Raw genomic sequence first — 12710 nt, 5'->3', positions numbered from 1 at the left:
GCAGTGGCAACAATAGCCAATTGGTGAATGCCTCGTCTATCTTTCTCCAATTCCTTCACTTCCTTTTTAAGTTTATGACGCTGTCGCCATCCGGCTTGGCTCTGATCTCCCTTCATATCTCGAATATCTGCCAACATTCTGCTTTCCTTTTTCTGTAACTGCTGCGCTAACTTCAACATGTTCCATGTTCCGGGCTCTCCGCGAAACAATTCATCCTCTTTTAATTTCAAAAACAACTTCTGACTCCGTTCTTTTTCTTTCTTAATTTTCTTACTTTCCGTTCCACTAATCAATTGTGCTTCCATCTTAGCGTAATGACCATAAATTTCCGACCAGACTTCAGACCGTTCGTCTGGAGTTTCACACCCGAGACCACTATCATACTTCCTCTCCTTCGCCATCCTGAAATCCACTCGTGCGTGTCCCAACCACTTTTATGCAGAACAAATTTAGCCTTCACATTCACACCGCTTCCACACTGATATTTTAAATCGTATCTTAACCACGAATAGTTCCAAACTATTCTAGTAGGTAAATCCCAGATTTTACTCTACTAACGTCCACACTTTTACACTTATTTATTTATATATTTATTTATTTAACCATATCGTATCTTAACCACGAATAGTTCCAAACTATTCTAGTAGGTAAATACCAGATTTTACTCTACTATCGTCCAGACTGTTACACGTATTTATTTATATATTTATTTAACCATATATTTTAACGCCGTTCTGCTCCTCCTTCCTCTTATAATCTATTTATTTATATATTTATTTATTTATTTAACCATATATATATTAACACCATTCCGCTCCGCCTTCCTCTTATAATTTAGCGTTGCCAATATGCAGAATTTGAAAAGGATCTGCTTACCTTATGTCACTGTGGGCCCAAGAGGAAGGCCGGTCGGATGTGCGGCTCCTTTATTCTTTATCAGGTCGTCACCTGGTGTGGACGTGGGCCCCAGGCCCAGACTCTTGTGGTTTTTCCTGAAGCCCCAGGCTTCCTTTGAGCCCCAGACTCTTGAAGTCCCAGACTTCCTTTCTTTTCTTAGAGTCCCAGACTCTCTTTGAAGTCCCAGACTTCTATTACCTCTCATGCATCACGTCGGGGTCACCATAAATTGTTGGAATTTATCTTTATATCAATGTTAGAATTTAACTTTAACCCAATGTAAACTCAAATAAGTAATCTGACTCCAATTTGCGACCTTACCCAACTCTCACTCATCCAACAATATGCGCGCTCGTTCTGCAATAGAAAGGTATCAGGAAGCCGGCATTTTCACGCACAAAGTGGATTTATTCCCAATACAGATTTCCTACATGGCACCTAGATCTCGGATCCCTCTCAATACAAGTCTACACCTCTCTTGCCACCAGCGAATGTGTTCCACCTCCGAGTTGCCCAGCACTGATTCATACTATACAACATGCAAATGGCACAGACAAAGGCATCCTGGCATGATTCTATTGGCTATGTGTATTGCAGTTAACTTTAGCTCGCTCTCATTGGTCTTTCTCCTCCCGCCGAATCCCGTGGCGACTCCTCCTGCTTGTGCTATCCCCCGATGGCCTCTCCTTCGTCCACTGGTCCCGGAGTCATCTCGTCTCGCTCAGCACCATCTGCTTCTAAAACATTCCATTCATGCACAACCCCCGCAACCAGTTTCGCGCCACCAGTCACACTCTCAGCATTTTACAATATCACATTTTCATACATTGGATGCACCAACATCTAATGAACTATGTTAAGCTCAAACTCTTATATTCCTTTAATAGTCAAAAGTATGAAATCCTTTAAGTGTAACTGAAGTTTAGACCATGCTAATGACCAGACACTCAGGAGAGGAATGCAGGAAGATTAGATCACAGCTGCACCACAGGAGGTGTGAACGAGACCCCTCTGAAACAATGGACTTCCATGCCAGGATCACAAAAGTGGCTCCGAGCAGTCTAACCTTTGTTCAGTTTTAAATTGACTGCCATTTACATTATCCTTTAAAGCATACCAGAATGTTGTCAACACAGATGACAGAGGAACCAGTCCAGAAACGCAGGATTTTTTCAGCTTTGGTTTGATCAGCATTTTTTACATAACGTTGGAGATAGTTAAAGGTTGCTTGCTCTCCTTGAGACATCACCATCTTTGTTGTTTTAAGCAGTTGCAACACTTTTTTGCCTGTGGCCTTCTTGGAGTCATACAGGGACAACACACTTCGCTTATCTGGTAATTTGTGATGCACAAGTATCATTATTGTGGCGAAACAATCAAGTATAAACTTGGGCTCTTGTAGAAGGGCTTTATGAGCCATTGTTTGAATGGCAGGCTGTAAGCTAGTCTTTGGTGGGAGGAAATGGGAACCCATTCTTGTAAATACATCAAGCAAGTCCTCTTCATCACTTTCCTCTATTGTGCCCTGGAGGCCCTTCTCAACTGCTGATCTCTCAATGGGAGGAAGGTAGTTAAGGAATGATGATGTAAGGATGTCTACATCAACTGAGTCAATGCCATGGATGCAGGCTAACATGAAAGCTTTTGATAGCCTCACTGGCATGACACCATGGTCTAATAACCCTTTCACCCAGATCCGGCCAACCGCTTGCCATTCAGCCTCACAAAAATCTGGCCTCAGCCTTGGAACCCGCTCTGTTTCCCCCTCACACTGTTCAAGAAATTTTTCCCAGAATGCAGTGTAACCTTCCCTTGACACGCCAGCATCATCAATAGCTTTTTCATTTACAAACTTAATCTTTAAATTGAATTCCATTATACTACTGTCCATAAACACTGACAAAAGATCATCAACAATCTTTATCCTACAAATCGATGCATGCCATGTAGTCCTTGGATCGCTATGGTTGTCAGGTGAGGTTGTCGGGGACAGGAGACTGCTTGAAATTGAGAGCACGTCTTGCGTTTGATTTGGTCCACTGTCCTGAAAGAATAAACATTCAAACAACAAAAATACTGTTTAGTCAACAAAGCAAAGGTGAAATGTGAAATGAACTTTGACGATAATTGTGTGAGTATCAAAATAATGCCTGATCCTATATGTGTCCTATAATGCAAGTAAAAACCTAACAATAATAATAATGGATCATATTTATATAGCGCTTTTCTGGACAATTACCAGACACTCAAAGTGCTCACAATGAATACATTATTCATGCACTCATGCATTCACACGATGGTGGTGTTAAACTACGTATTTGCCACAACTGCCCTGGGCAGGTTGACAGAAGCGTAGCTGCGAGTGTGCGCCTACGACCCCTCCCGACCACCACCAAACATTCACACCAAGCCATACATTAATGTGAGTGGCTGTGGAGGACACATGATTGGATGGAGTGGGAATCGAATGGTTGTACCTCTGACCTGGCCCCTACCTCCCAAAAACCAACAGAACTACTATAAATAGTCAACTTAAAATTTATGTTAAGGATTAAAATTAAAGTGTTGCTTCAGATTATTTAACAAAAAACATTTCCGAAATTATATTTTTGTTTTCAAGAAATTCACACCTTAAGCATTCTTGCAATTCTCTGGAAGTATGTTTTATATATGTGACGTCGCACAAAAACTGAATGCTGCTTCTCCATGATAATGTTCCCCTCAATCCCTGAAACTGTAAATGTAAACTGTAGGACCATTAAATGACAAAATACGATATTATATTACTTTACAGTTGTGTAAAATAAGTCAGTAGTTTAGAGAGTGTGTTTGGGGTAACTTGCAATGGAGCCTACCTGTGCAGTCACCTCTTGTTGAGTGGACTGTCCAACTTGCGAAGGCAGGTCATTAGCAGCAGGAGGGAGAGGAGGTTGTGAAGCCTGTTCGGTCCCACCTACATCCCAGAACTCTGAAGAATTAATTGAACACAATGTATTAAATGACAAACGTATTATTCGTTAAACCTCAAGTTAATGGCCTTGTCAAACAATTTATTACGCTGTTATTTACTGTATACTGAGTCTTTCTAAAATGGAATTTTACATATTTTTATAACGCCCCCAAAATCTCAATATATTTCAGAAAAAGAAAAGTATGACAGTATGAAATGTACAGACTTTAATTAGCAGATTAATCCACTCTTTCAAATGATTTAAAACCTGCATTAGTATTTCTACCTTACCCCAACAATTACTACAGACTCATCTTGATATATTCTCCCAAGGCTGTCCTCTGGATCCCATTCAACTGTATCTGCTTCTTCAAAAGTGTCAGGGGAGCTGTACTCCATCTCTGTTTGTGAGAATCCATTCGGAACTGCTCTGGTCATGTCCATAATTTCAAAGCAAGCATCAGGGGAAGTCTTTAGAATTTGGGAGATTAATCCAAACTGCATCCTGTCCGTTTGTGTTGATGTCTGACTCCTTCCCCTGGCCAATGTTTGTTTCATTATTTGCTGTTGAGGTTGAAGAAGATGGTTGGGATTTTCCTGCCTCTTCTGCTCTCCCACTCTCAGAAAGTCGTCGTTGTTTGTTTAACCTTGTGTGGGGGTTCGGGTTTGTGGGGCCTGGCGAGGTTATTGTTGTTTTCAGGTCTCCGGCAGTTTCCAGCCAGGCACGCCTCCGGCTTGAGAGGGCGTCGGCTCCTGCGCACCTGCAGCTCATCAACAGCAATCACCGCAGGGTTAAAGCTCAGCGCTGCCAGGAGCCAGACGCCGGATTATCCCGTGACCAACCGTGGCACCTGGCTCATGTCGGCGTTCACCTTGCTCTCGCCTGGTTGCCGTGACATGCGTTCGTCGTTAACCTCTGAATGTCCTCGTTCTCCCTCCAGCCGCCCAGCGCCCGTCCGAGCCCGCTCCTCTGCTGCCTACCGTCGAGTTCCTGACCGCCGCCTGCACCTTGGCCGCCCCTACGCTGCCTGCCTGCCGTTCACCGCTTCCGCCTCCTCGCCGGCATCTTCCCTGCCTCGCCGATCTCCTCGCCCGCGCTCCTCCCGCCACAGCGCCTGTCTGCCACCAGCCACCCTTCCCCGGCTCCCGAACTCGCTGCTTCCCCTCCTATCATACCAATAAAACCTCCTCTCCTCTCCACGCTTGCTTTTGGGTCCTGTTTTCACTCCACTCGGTTCACCGAACCGCCACACCTTGCTTGTAATTGCAAACTCTGCAACAAATACAGTGAACTCTAAAACAATTGTCTGCAACAATTTAAAATCATCTAATGGTAAGCACTTTATTCTGATTAAATGCTGGGCAAACACTACAGATTAGGATAAAACACATTAGAAATAGTATTAAATAGCTGTGAATTTTCCCTCAGTCTTTGTGATGCATTTTTTAGCAAACATGTTCATTGTTGGCACACATGTTTTTGTTTTTTGAGTAGCAAAAAGACTTCACTTCTGTTTTACTTAAATCGAGCATAACAAATAATGCATCAACTGGCACAAACCTGTTCGCCTACGTCACTGTCAGATGAGTGTCCGTGATCCAGTACATTTCTATACAGATCACCTCCGTCAAGGTGAGATCCATCTTCATTCAACTGTGAAAGTCCTCCCTTCATGTTGGTGACAGATAAAGTATCTTCACTGTGTTCATCCACTTGACATGTGGAAGGAACTTCTTTTGTGCAAATGTAAAATCTCAGCAGCTTCAGTTTGTTTTTTTCATAGAGTCTGCCAACCGTTTCATCTAAAGTAATCTGATTTCTTTTAAAGTCACATACCTCAAAAGTAAAGTCACCAACTGATCCTTTGGTTGAGCTTCCATCTGGGAAAAATAACTCTTTTCCCAATTCCAAAATCTGAGCAACAGTTGCTGTTTTTTTCATAATGGCATGCCTTGTTCCTCCACCATTGGTTGTCCTAACTTGATGGTATTCATTGCCATAAAAATGGAGCCATCCTATTTCAATCTTCCTGCAACTCGTTTCCGCAGAAATTTTTTTTTCTCTTGCCATTCCCCTGTCGTGGTTTTGGAGCACACCTGGAGTTCCACTCAGTACACCTTTTTTCCTTGATCTTATTTTGTCCCTTAATGTCTGTATGAGAGTTTCATTATCAGCACTGGGCATTTTCTGTCGACAAAAGCAAAGGACAGCTACTCGATCACCGTAGGAAGTGATATATTTGCCCAATTGCTCGTCAGTCAAAAGGGAAATTACTGCCATGTCAACCTGCAAATATGAAATATGAGAATAAATACTTGCAATGTTTACTTACTTAATAACGTATTTTGTATATATTCACATGAGTAATGGCACACAGCAGTCATAATTAAATGTATTCAATATTAAACATCTGGAAGTGGCAGTACATTTACTATTTTTGTAACGTAGTTTTTAATTTGTGTTAAATATCTTCAATACTATAAGAGCATTAACAGTGCAGCTAGACTAGATAGAAATGCTGGCTTCACCCCTCCCCCAGTTAAGTTCACACTGTATTTTTACCTCTATGTTACTAAAAAATAGTTACTAAAATAATAGTCAATCAAATTTATGCTTTTCTTGCCACTCAAGAGGTAAACAGTTTGCACGCTAGTATTATGCAAAACAGAAAGTTAACAGTAGGGACCCATATTGCTATTATTAAGGAATTATGTTAGAGTGAATTGTATGTTGCTTGTCGCTTTTCATGCGCATAATGTCACCGTGAGGGACATCTCTTGACCGCAAGAAACGTTCCAAGCCCTCCTCCATGATTAGTGCCGCCTCCAACGTACTGTCGTCTCTTGAACAGCCGCGCATTCAAGGCAAGGGTAGGCAAACTGACCCGGAAGTACATAAACGCGCATTAAAAAAACAAAAAACATTGACTCTAAGAAAAAACTAAGCAACTTTGCGTTCCCTCGCAAAGTCTGCCAGGGAACGCAAACTTTGCGAGGGAACGCAATCTTTGCGAGGGAACGAAAAGATTTTGCGAGGGAACGCAAAGTTTTTTTTTTTCTCTTCCGTGTCCCCTAAGGGGCTCCGTACAAGTCAGTGAACGTTTTACGACGAAATAATCCTTTTTTGTTTAGCACTCGCTTCAGATGTCTTTCACTTATTTGAAAACCGTGCTTAATATCCAGAACTGATTTTATTTCTTTGTATTTCAAGCCAATTTCAAAGTAAAATTCAATTAAACTCGCCCACGGGTGAACACACGCCATCTTTGCTGCGTTTGTTTACACGGAAGATGGCCCGGAAGTACATAAACGCGCATTTAAAAAAAACACTCGAAGAAAAAACTAAACAACTTTGCATTCCCGCAAACTTTGCGAGGGAACGCAAAGATTTTGCGAGGGAACGCAAAGTTTTTTTTTCTCTCTTCCGTGTCCCCTAAGGGGCTCCGTAGAATCGCGAACTCATAGAAACTACGACACAACACCACTTTACTGCAGCTTGTTGTGAAGATACAATCACATCGCTGGTACTGTGCTGTTCCTTTACTGCCCTCTGCTGTCGAAACACGCACATGTTTCAAATCAACCTGGAAAATGGATTTCCCTTCACATCAACCATCCCAAATGAACCAAACTGTGACCACATATTTCGTGGGTCACACTTTGCTGTGCTACAAAAAAACGCCGCACAGGAGTGGGAAAACCTTTCTCTGGGCCTTCTCACTGAGAGGTTTGGCGGACCGCTCCTCACAAGTGACAAAGACAATCTTGGCTGGTTGATTCAGTTGTACAGTCAGAAGGCTTGTCCGGTTGTTTTGCAGAAACTTCTCTGACAGTTCCCAAATACGAACTTGAAAAACGTATTCAACTTAACTGCCGTTGAGAGAAACTGAGACGATTTGCGTTTCTCTGTCTGGTTCTTTTTATAGTTCAACTTCTAGTTCAGTTTTTCACCTTTTTACACAGCATAATGAAGGCCAGTTGAGCAAGTGGAACAAGTGATTTTATTGATGATTGTGGAAGGCAACGATTTCATAAGCACCATTTCTTCTCACACCTTTTCCATTAAGTACGATTAAAAAGACAACTGAAAAGCATAATGTTAAAAAATGTTGTTCCAGGCAAAGACAATCATATTCATAATGTTTGATGTAAACACCAAAACAAATCATCATCACTCAGACACATTGCTTCTTCTGACACTGATCACATTGGCTTCGTGTCAATAAAAGAGGTTTGCAAAATTAAATTTACATTTTATTCAAAATCACATTTACATCTTACCACAAAGAGTCGGTTCTTTCATTTTTTTAATCTTCAAGGATCGCTGCTTTTCTCACCAGCACAATCGTGTCTCTCAGCACTACGTTTAGTGAAGAATTTTTTAGCGCAAACGCTGCAACTGAATGGCTTGTCTCCACTGTGCGTTCTTGTGTGGCTTGTTAACTGTGAATTTTGAGAGAAACCCTTGCCACAAACTGAGCAGGAAAAAGGTTTTACTACAGCGTGCTTTCTTGTGTGGCTTGTTAAACTTGACTTTATAGAAAAGCTTTCACCACAAACTGAGCAGGAAAAAGGTTTTTCACCTCAGTGTGTTCTTGAGTGCGCTGTTAATTGTGACTTTTGAGAGAAACTCTTGCCACAAACTAAGCAGGAAAAAGGCTTTTCTCCACTGTGCGTTCTTGTGTGATATGTTAAAGTTGACTGAACAGAAAAGCTTTTGCCACAAACTGAGCAGGAAAAAGGTTTTTCTCCAGAGTGTGTTCTTCTATGTTTTGTTAAATTTGACTTTTGAGAGAAACTCTTGCCACAAACTGAGCAGGAAAAAGGCTTTTCTCCACTGTGCGTTCTTGTGTGATATGTTAAAGTTGACTTTACAGAAAAGCTTTTGCCACAAACTGAGCAGGAAAAAGGTTTTTCTCCAGTGTGTGTTCTTCTATGTTTTGTTAAATTTGACTTTTGAGAGAAACTCTTGCCACAAACTGAGCAGGAAAAAGGCTTTTCTCCACTGTGTGTTCTTGTGTGTCTTGTTACCTGAGACTTCTCAGAGAAGAATTTTCCACAAATCGAGCAAGCAAAAGGTGTTTCACCACTGTGTGTTTTTGTGTGACATGTTAAAATTGACTTTCGAGAGAAACGCTTGTCACAAACTGAGAAGGAAAAAGTGTTTTCTCCAGTGTGTGTTCTTGTGTGCCTTTTTACATTTGACTGATTAACAAAACTCATGCCACAAACTAAGCAGGAAAAAGGCTTTTCTCCACTGTGCGTTCTTGTGTGATATGTTAAAGTTGACTTTACAGAAAAGCTTTTGCCACAAACTGAGCAGGAAAAAGGTTTTTCTCCAGAGTGTGTTCTTCTATGTTTTGTTAAATTATACCTTTGAGAGAAACTCTTGCCACAAACTGAGCAGGAAAAAGGGTTTTCTCCAGTGTGTGTTCTTGTGTGCCTTTTTACATTTGACTTATTAACAAAACTCATGCCACAAACTGAGCAGGAAAAAGGTTTTTCACCACTGTGTGTTCTTGTGTGGCTTGTTAAATGTGACTTTACAGAAAAGCTTTTGCCACAAATTGAGCAGGAAAAAGGTTTTTCTCCACTATGTGTTCTTATGTGCTGTTTTAAAGAGAATTTTGAAGTTAATGATTTCCCACAGTGAGAACATACCCAACTGTCAGTGTGACATGCCCTTTCACCTTTGGCTTGCCCATCATCAGCATCATCATCATTCGTATCATTATCATCATGAGCGTCTGATAATGTGTCCTCATTATGTGCTTGTGATGGCGCCCAGTGGTCTTCATCACCTTCTGTTGTCACGTGATGACTTGAACTGCTGCTTGTAGGCTCCGCCCCTCTGTTGTCCTCACTGTCATCCTTGTTTTCATCTTCAGTCTTTATAGGGACAACGTTCAGTGGTGACTTGTTGATCTCCTCTTCTTCCTCCTCCTTTTTGATGTGAATCCAGTCTGGCTTCTCTTTCACAGAACAGAGATCATATTCACTGACGTCTGCAGGACACAGAAAGACAAATTTGGTTTGGTCAAGTCAAAGCTCATGCGCCAACTTTGTCCTATTTTCTACAGTGCTACCTTGACTTGAGCCTGCTGCACACAGATTAATGCGTGCGACCCCGATTTGGACCGGACCATGGGGACATTTCACAAAATTACGTCCTACGATGTAAATCTCCTTTTAGCAGCACAACTGTGATAAACGAGCATTTAAAAAGGAAGCACGTTGCGGCCGATGCCCGATTTCATTCCTGACATAGTCACAGAAGTTTCTGGAAGCGAGCTGAAGTTATCACACATAGGCTATTGTGTGCATCTGATGGAACACCTGTTGTGGGACCCGAACATATTGATGCAGACCACTGGGGACCATCGCAACATAATGTCATGGATAGAATAGAAATCCTTCAAGTAAAATAAAAGTATTTCTTTTTGCATTAAGAGAGAACTAAATGCTCCAGGGCTTGTTGGGAGAAAAGGGGGTTGTGACGTTCTCCCTTTTTAAGCCCATAGTTAGAAAAAGATGCAGATGCATTCCTTGCAGCATGCGCTTGTTCACTGATGAGATCCATGCAACCCTGGATGGATGCATTCAATGTATTTTAAATGTTTGGATGAGGTGAAACTACGCACAAAACTGTGCAGGGCCACCCGAGGTTCATTGACTCTCACACGACCAAGCCAGTACAAAGTTCATAAATAAGACCAATATGTACTTGATTTTTTAAAAAAACTGAATATTTTGTGTTTTATCCACTAAAATTGATTACCCGCCATTGATGTTTTCGCCGCAGTGTGCACATTTTTTAGAGTCAGGCAGAATTCCTTCCGTAAGGAATTGCTTGAACAAGATATGTCAGAGTTTTTGTCAAAAACGAGACAAGCCTGTACAAGTGAATCACCCAACCAAGATTGTCTTTGTCACTTGCAAGGAGCAGTCCGCCAAAGAGAAAAGCTTTCCCGCTCCTGTGCGGCGTTTTATTGAAGCACAGCAAAGCAATTTGTATATGCAAAAACATGAACACTTTGACTTCATCACACCCGTCCACGCTCTTCCTGTTGTTCGAACGGTTTCAGCTTACAACACATATTTGGGTAACACTTCTGTTAAATGCGAGCTAAACGGTTTCCTGTCAAACACGGTTCAAGGCGTGCATCTGTTTTTGTGGCTTCCTGCTAAACTGCCAGCATAGACACAACTCTGTTACCACCTTTTTAAGAGGTCCATGTTTTTGTGACCTTCTATTAACCCGTAAGCATAGTTTTGAAACATGATGACATGACAAACTTAATTTCTTTCACAATAATATAAAAACTTTCGCAGATATTGCAAAAACAAATTGGAGAAGCTGTGGAGCAGAGCACAACATCAGTCAGACCCCGGGTCCACAACCCCTCAGGCAGAGACGCAAACAGAGCTTTCGCTTCAGAGTGACCCATTCACTGTCTACCATAGTGTCGAGAAACTCGGAAAATGTTCCATAACAGAAGAATTCGGAATGGGTGCTGAAACACCACACCCTGCTAGTGACATGGAGTATTCTACATCATAAATTAACTCTGCCAAAAGTCTTCACCAATGGGCCGAAATCTTTAGTATGATGATGCGCACCGATAGTTAATGTGATTTGTGGCTCCGCGAACAGAGACAATTCATAGTGTTTCCTCTGCTCTGGGGCAAGGCACACATGCGAGGCAGCACCGGTAGACATCACAAATACATAATCCTAATGCAAGACGGACTTCTGACCCTCGAAATTGGGTGAATACATCCTGACAAACCAAATAATCATAACTCAGTGTTCAATGCAAAGGACCAATTGGTGGTTTGAATGGGTGGAGGCGGCTTCACCGCGCAGACCAGAGCAGGAACAGGACGTACCAGCTGCGGGAGGATGGAGACCTTGGTCTCAGAGCGGCCCAGTTGACTGGAACGGAGGACAACATATGCTTCCCCGCCCGATGTTCACAATTCAGTCCCTTCTGGAAATTCAGTCCCACTCAAATTCCAATGTTTCACAAGTGCGGGTTCGGTCCACGGCAGTGACTCGGCCAATCTCAAGAGTCCCACAAGGGTGACAGTGTTGTTGCTCACTGTGATATGCAGAAGGAGCTTGCAAAGCGTGGAATATCTTGTTCCACCATCAAAAACTGTTGTCCATCAATCGTCACCGGAATGCCAAGACCTGCCGGTCCTTGAATACTGAGGCTCCGCGGGCACCCCTATTGTGGAATGGGGTCCCAGTCGGGTTGGGGGTCAACTGCACATTTGGAAGCCATCGAAGCGTTGTCGGAGGAGGGGGTAGCGGTGGCGCCCTCGTGCTAGTGGAGCTCTTTGTGACAGGCATGGCGCTGGACCACAGGATGGCACATTGCAGGAAGTGGCTCGGTTTGGACCACTCATCACCCAGTGACCCCACAGCAAAAGCACGTCCCACTCACAACCCATGTCTATAACCACCGCAGCTTCTGTTACGTGACCTTGTTGACCGGCCGGTGCGGACAACAAGCCTGCTGTGGCACTGCGCCACCAGAACCTGGCCCAGGAGCAGCGGAAACGGAAAGAGCAGAAGCAATGGGAGCTGTGTGCGTCGGCTGCTGCATGAGCTGCTTCCGCCCCGTTTTATTAAATTTTTTTCCCCCCATATTCTTTTTTCCTTTCCCGGTGAATTAGCACTCTTGGCCCTCTGAACCCGCGAGTGTAACAATTCTTTTTCTACATCCAATACAATATTTTCTTTCATCGATGCAGAAACGGGGGTTCTACTCATACTGGTATATACATATATATATATACATATACATATATACAAATATATATGTATATATATATATATATATGTATATGTATATCT

At 42.5% G+C, this 12710-nt stretch overlaps 2 protein-coding genes across 4 annotated transcripts in view; both read right to left on the bottom strand.

The window, feature by feature from the left end:
• Window positions 1–1918: 1918 nt before the first annotated feature.
• The window catches only part of LOC148342459 (uncharacterized), a 299864-nt gene continuing 289072 nt past the window's right edge, over window positions 1919–12710 (bottom strand). Inside the window, exons 2-3 of the mRNA XM_088288808.1 lie at window positions 3753–3865; window positions 1919–2941 (exon numbers count right to left, since the gene is read on the bottom strand). Coding sequence (XP_088144934.1) covers window positions 1997–2941; window positions 3753–3865 — 1058 coding nt within the window. The 3' untranslated portion in view covers window positions 1919–1996. The remainder of the gene's footprint in view (window positions 2942–3752; window positions 3866–12710) is intronic.
• Window positions 4253–6727, bottom strand: LOC148342471 (uncharacterized). Of its 3 annotated transcripts, none has more exons than XR_015842210.1 (2): window positions 4699–6727; window positions 4253–4608 (listed from the first exon to the last, which is right to left on the bottom strand). XR_015842210.1 is itself a non-coding variant. In XM_088288825.1 (2 exons), exons 1-2 carry the CDS (start codon window positions 6126–6128, stop codon window positions 5070–5072), a joined length of 771 nt encoding a protein of 256 aa, XP_088144951.1. In that variant the 5' UTR covers window positions 6129–6727; the 3' UTR covers window positions 5063–5069. The 3 variants fall into 3 exon arrangements, 1 of the variants encoding a protein (XP_088144951.1); XR_015842211.1 differs by having other exon boundaries at window positions 4720–6727; XM_088288825.1 differs by lacking the exon at window positions 4253–4608 and having other exon boundaries at window positions 5063–5120; window positions 5409–6727.

Source organism: Idiotropiscis lumnitzeri, chromosome 2 (assembly GCF_059441095.1).
Source record: "Idiotropiscis lumnitzeri isolate Australia: NSW breed Sydney's pygmy pipehorse chromosome 2, RoL_Ilum_1.0, whole genome shotgun sequence".
In the NCBI taxonomy this organism is placed as follows: domain Eukaryota; kingdom Metazoa; phylum Chordata; class Actinopteri; order Syngnathiformes; family Syngnathidae; genus Idiotropiscis; species Idiotropiscis lumnitzeri.
Note: the sequence above shows the minus strand (reverse complement) of the source record. Positions and strands in the feature narration are given on the sequence as shown.